At 32.4% G+C, this 5,997-nt stretch overlaps 1 protein-coding gene across 2 annotated transcripts; it reads right to left on the bottom strand.

Annotated features, from left to right (window-relative positions):
- Positions 1-970: 970 nt before the first annotated feature.
- Positions 971-4,513, bottom strand: LOC110904221 (glucomannan 4-beta-mannosyltransferase 9). 2 transcript variants are annotated; one of them, XM_022150050.2, is made up of 9 exons: positions 4,042-4,512; positions 3,855-3,953; positions 3,467-3,719; positions 2,612-2,722; positions 2,229-2,365; positions 2,034-2,147; positions 1,751-1,950; positions 1,482-1,673; positions 971-1,326 (listed from the first exon to the last, which is right to left on the bottom strand). In XM_022150050.2, the coding sequence occupies exons 1-9, from the start codon at positions 4,369-4,371 to the stop codon at positions 1,164-1,166; spliced, it is 1,599 nt and encodes a 532-aa protein (XP_022005742.1). In that variant the 5' UTR covers positions 4,372-4,512; the 3' UTR covers positions 971-1,163. The 2 variants fall into 2 exon arrangements, with proteins under 2 accessions (XP_022005742.1, XP_035839245.1); XM_035983352.1 differs by lacking the exon at positions 2,612-2,722 and having other exon boundaries at positions 4,042-4,513.
- Between the last annotated feature and the right edge of the window lie 1,484 nt (positions 4,514-5,997).

The raw sequence follows: 5,997 nt of genomic DNA, 5'->3' as shown, positions 1-5,997 counted from the left end.
GAAATTAGAAATATTATATTATATTATATGCACATGAATGAGAAGAGTTGATGAATAGTGACACACAAGTGTTGTCGTGACTTTTTTTTTTATTGAAGCATCTAGACACCCACTTATATTTAAGTGTTTCTAATCTCTCTTGCTAACCGTGTTTTTATTATAACTTCACACAAAAGCTCTTAAGTTTTATTTAATTCAGTTAAATACTTTTTGAGAACCTCGATTTATGATTTTCTATCATATTCTACGAAATACACATGAATAAGAAGATTTGATGAATAGTGACACACAAGTGTTGTCGTGGCTTTTTTTTTTTTTTTTGATTGAAGCATCTAGGCACCTACTTATATTTAAGTGTTTCTAATCTCTCTTACTAACCTTGTTTTTATTATAACTTCACACAAAAGCTCTTAAGTTTTATTTAATTCAGTTAAATACTTTTTGAGAAACTTCGATTTATGATTTTCTATCATATTCTACGAAATTTGAATATACCATCATGACGTATTTATTTTCATCTTCGTTTTGATAAAGGTTTTGCTTAAGATTTAAGGGGTTACATATAACTTTTTTATTTTTTATCGTGGCAAACCATACAGATACTGCCCGAATAACTTTTGTAGAGTATCTTTTTTATATCGTAAACTATAGCGAGTGTTGGTACCGTACTAGTACCATGACGAATCGTTCCAACAATATTGGTACCAGCTCGATTCCAACGAGATATTCATTTTTATGGTTTTCTATCAATGTAAACACGTGTCAATATCTTTTTCATGTATCATTACTTTTTTTAGGTTTTATCTTTCATTTGTTATAACACTACCGTATCGCTATCGATCGACCGAATTCTTGCACGCGAGGAAATTCTGCTGGTAAATACAAAAGTCAGTAATTTTATTGATTAGTTTATCATACAAGGATAAATAAAACAATAAAAAAATGATTACACATGTGCACGTTCTTTTCCTTTTGCATGAATTAATATTGTATCATTTGCACTTTCTTTTTTACTGAAAATGAAAATATACAAAAGAAAGTTTCGTGTTCTTGAGCAACAGTTCTATGGTGTAGCTAATTATGAAAGCAGGTAGCACAAATGTCAACTAACTCAATGTTGATTCTAACGTGCAATTGAAAGAATTGAAGAACATCATCGCTAGCTAAGAGTTGGGGACCTGGTTGCCCATATAACCACAACCCATTATGATGAAAGCTATAGCTTGTAGATAAAGGTAAACGTAGTAGTGGTACTTCCCGTATGCAAGATCGTAGCAAGCACATCCAAAGAGGACAAATCCCACAAAAAGCTCTAGCATAAGAATTCTGTGTAATCCCACAAACTCAGTGTTTAGTTTACAGATACTTTTAAAAAGTACTATTCTTGTTAACATGCATATAACTTGAAATAGAAAGGGATGTGTTAATTAATGGAACCCATGTTTGAACATCTATGTTCTGTGAGTTATAGTAAAATGTACCTTTCACCTATTTTAAAGCGAGGTTGTGTGTGTTGTGTTTCTGTTTTAACCCTTGAAGCATCTCCATGCTTCTCAGTGACGACCCATTCATTCGCTCTTTGAGCCTCAAAAAGTCCGATAAATGTTGCCTTAGTCCGGTGGAGGGACATAACATTCTCAAAGAGAACCCAAAATACCACCAAATAGAAAGACCTACAAAACAAACAGAAAGTGAGAACATTCATTCATTTCCTAGTAGTTGAGATCAATTAGAGAACCGAAAACCCTACCTAGGAGTTCCAGCCGCATTTAGAAGCGTGATAATGGTTGGGATATATATTGTACTCCATACTGGAATCATGACTTCTGGTATCAATACAGTTGCAGGTATCACAATGCAATATAGTGTGAATGCGACAATATGAGCTACGATCTTTCTTACAAAGAAGAAACTGTACAAAACATATAGCTTCTTCCACAATGTAACCCTCTGGACAACAAAAATAGGTTACATCAACATCAACTCATCTAATAAAGTAATAACACCAAAGAAAAGGGTACTTTAAATCATACATTATTTCTCATTATCTCGAAGATCATTTTTCTAAAAAGGTTAGCAGGACCACAAGACCAACGGTGTTGCTGATAACGATAAGCTTTCAATACACTTGGTAGTTCATTTTTGACCTATACATCAATGTACAAATTAGAAAACACTTAAAGTTTCTTGTCATTGGCTATTCTACTATCAAAAATTTAGGGAGTTACCATCAGTGACCCAATGTATAAGAACTCCCATCCTTTAAGACTGGCTCGAACCGCCAAATCCATATCTTCTACCGTGGTTCGGTCCTTCCATCCCCCAGCCTCGTCAAGTGCAGCCATTCGCCAAACTCCGGCAGTCCCTAACATAAAACAAATATAGAAGACCACTTTAATTTCAATGTGAAGGAGTAATACTTGAGTACAATTTTTGCTATTGATGCCTTAAAATTCAAAGTCACCATTAATATGTGTTTAAATTTTGTGGAATAATGATAGAGATTTTGTTTCCCAACACAAACACTATTGGATCGATGATGGATTATGTATCAATCAACTTAAAACCCCAACAAACAATGTGTCGTCTTTTTATGTATGAGTTTGCTTACCATTGAATCCAAAGAATGCGTAAGTAATAGACCCAAATTCTTGCTCCACTTTGAAATGGTAGTTAAGTGATATCTCTTGTATTCTTGTCATTAAGCAATCATTCGAGTTCACTGCAACATTATTTAATTATATGATTAATTAATTAGCTAAGTTATCTATAAAATATTAGTTTATGTGTATTTGTATCAAACATTCAAATCATAAAACAAAACAAGTTTCTTCATATTAATTGTGGGGCTAGCCCATTTGATAGAGACCTGAGTGCGATCTAAGGTTTTGAACCTGAGTGAAGCCGATTTATTTAGGATTATCGGAGTAGTAAAGTAGAGAAAACCTGATGGTTAAAAACAAATAATGAAATACAATTATGCACCCTTGCTAGAGTCTAAAATCAAGATGGGCCTTCAAAATGTGGGGCATTTTATTTTTAGTGCGCAGCAACAGCAGAACAAATTACAACCACGTTTCTTTCATTTTATTTTGTCGCTTTATTTCTATCGTTCAAAATGATTTTAGTTATTTTACTTATAAATCTGATTCTATAAATTAAAAAAAAAGAATAATATAAAATTGACTTTTTTTTTATAATCACTGGGATGTCAATTTCTTTTTTTATTAAATGATATTGCTCATTTTGAATCTCATTTAACAATTCTAGTAAATGATTTAATGGAAATTTTGTATTACTACTGAATATACTTAAAGTATAACTAATGAAACTTTATCTGAAACAAGTTAAAATTTGATTGTGTTCTTTAGTTCTCAAATAATATCCAACTTTTTCTCCAATCATGTAATCATTGTCAGCAAATTAATTAAAAACTTAAAAGTGAGTTTTAGGGGTATATATTTACCGAATTTCCAACGACCTTGAACGAGACCAAGTTTAGAGTTGTGATGAAGAAACGGGATAGTTTGAGTGAGAAAATCAGGTTCAGGTTGGAAATCAGCGTCAAAGATAACCACATACTCGCATTGTTTGGCATAATCATGCTTAAGCCCTTCTTTAAGCGCCCCGGCTTTGTATCCCTTTCGGTTGTCCCTAACTTGGTAGTGTATATTTATTCCTTTGCTCGCCCAACTTTGGCACTCCATTTCCACCATACCCTACAATACATTCCAAATTCAATCACACAATCATAAAGATATAAAATGCTTTATTTAATACTTTATACTTATAAAGTTTCCTGTTTTCTTTCCCATAATAATGTATGTTACTTCAGTAAAATGCAACTTATAAACCTTTATCAATGGATCTGTTGAATCATCAAGCACTTGAACCACAATACGATCAGATGGCCATGAAAGCCGGCATGCCGCTCCAATTGAAAGCTGATAAACCTGTTTACACAATGTATACAACTACTAACAACCATAACAAAAAACAAAAACAGCGCAATTGTGAAAGAAAAAGAAAAAAAAAAGACACCTCTCTTTCATTGAACATTGGAACTTGAACAAGAACCAGAGGGTAAACAGAGCTACCCAGCTCAGCATCATCTTCAAATGGTTCAAATTTGTAACGATGTTCCGGTTTTTTACCAAACAATTTGTTAGTTGTAACCACCACAACCATGTAAACCATTTCTGTGAATAACATGATCAACATCACCAGATTAATATACATAAAAATTCTCAGAAATGGCACCACTAACAACACCTTGATATGACCCCAAATCAACTCAAACTGCTTTGGAATGTCATCATGTGCACCCACAAACAGTTCTGAAAGATAGGCCACTGTGAATAGCTTCTCCATTTGATCTTAAAAACATCCAACTTAAAGCAAACACATTTCAGTCCAGAACACTTATACGTCTAGGATTTTGCATCCCAGTTGCCTGAAAAGTAAAGTTTTCGTAAAGAAAGGATAGGTGGAAACAGAGTTTGAATTAGCATAAAAGTGGAAAAGGACCATCGGTATAAAGGTAGAAGTTATTGTTTCTACTTTAGTCCTTTGTACTTTCGAATTGGTTAAATATATGGCCCCTAGAGTATATTTGTATTACGATTTTGGTATATGGGGTATATCCCACAACTTGAGTTTACTGAGTTTATGTAATATGTGTAACTAGGATTACGACCCGCCGCAATGCGGCGGGAATTCTTTAATTATAACTAAGTCGATTTAGGACGCGAACGTTATGTTCAACCTGTCAAACGGGAAAAAAAAGACAATGTAAAAATGTTCACTCACACACGTACGTTGCGTCGTGTTAACTCGCAAAATTTAGAACGAAATATAAAAATGTTAAACCAAAGACGCACGTTGCGATGTGTTAAGTCACACAATTTAGAACGAAGCATAAAGAGAAAAATTTGCAGAAAATGAAAACTATAAAGGACCAAAGTTGAAAGCAAAAAAAGTTGTGAGGATAGATTGCAAAAGATAAAAAAGTTTTGTGTTAAAAGTAAAAAAACAAATAGCCTTGGGTTAAAAGTAATTTATGAAATACTTTTGTGTGAAAAGTAAAAAAATCAATTTTTTTTTGTAAAACCCCCAAAGCGAAGGTTACAACACATAAGTAAAAAAAATGAAACTGGTTAAATCGCAAAAGATGGAGACTTTTGAATTAAAAGTGAAAAATCAAATTGATAAAAGGGGTTAAATTGTATAAGATGGAAACTTTTGAATTAAAAGTGAAAAATCAAATTAATTAAAGGGGTTAAATTACCAAAGATTAAAACTTTAAACTCAATTTGTCAAAGATTAAAACTTTAGGGTTAAAAGGAAACAAATATTACGAAAGCTTAAAACTTTAAACTCAAATTGTCAAAGATTAAAATTACAGGGTTAAAAAGGAAACAAATATTAAAACTTTAAACTTAACTTGCAAAAGATTGAAACTTTAGGGTTAAAAAGGAAAAATCCAGTTTTTTTTAGAAACTCCCAAAGCTAGTGGTACAATTACCATATGCATAAAGTTGTTGGTTTTTAATAAGGTTTTAATTTAATTAGCAATGATTTTAGAGAGAAAAAAAAAGTCTTTTGTTTATTATAAAACATGGAGTATGATCAAATACAAAACACATTTTGTATATAAACTATAAAAACTATTTAAAAAGTGTCATGTGGCATCCAACAAATTATAAAGAAATGGTAAAATGATAATCTAAATAATATTAGTTATCTTGAATTCCTTATAATTATGCTAACAAGCAATTAATTCCAGCTCCCCAGACTGCAAGTTCCAATTCACTGATGTACCTAACGACCTGCAAGCATGCAGAAGAGTGTCAACATAAAGTTGGCGAGCTCACCGTTTTGATCAACGTTAATCATGTAAATGTTTAACTTTAAAGACATGTCAAGAAATAATAAACTCGGTACCAATATGACTGATTATATTTGTTGTGCCCCCATCAACGTCTACCAACATTGATC

Source organism: Helianthus annuus, chromosome 14 (genome assembly GCF_002127325.2).
Source record: "Helianthus annuus cultivar XRQ/B chromosome 14, HanXRQr2.0-SUNRISE, whole genome shotgun sequence".
NCBI classification, from domain to species: Eukaryota; Viridiplantae; Streptophyta; class Magnoliopsida; order Asterales; family Asteraceae; genus Helianthus; species Helianthus annuus.
Note: the sequence above shows the minus strand (reverse complement) of the source record. Positions and strands in the feature narration are given on the sequence as shown.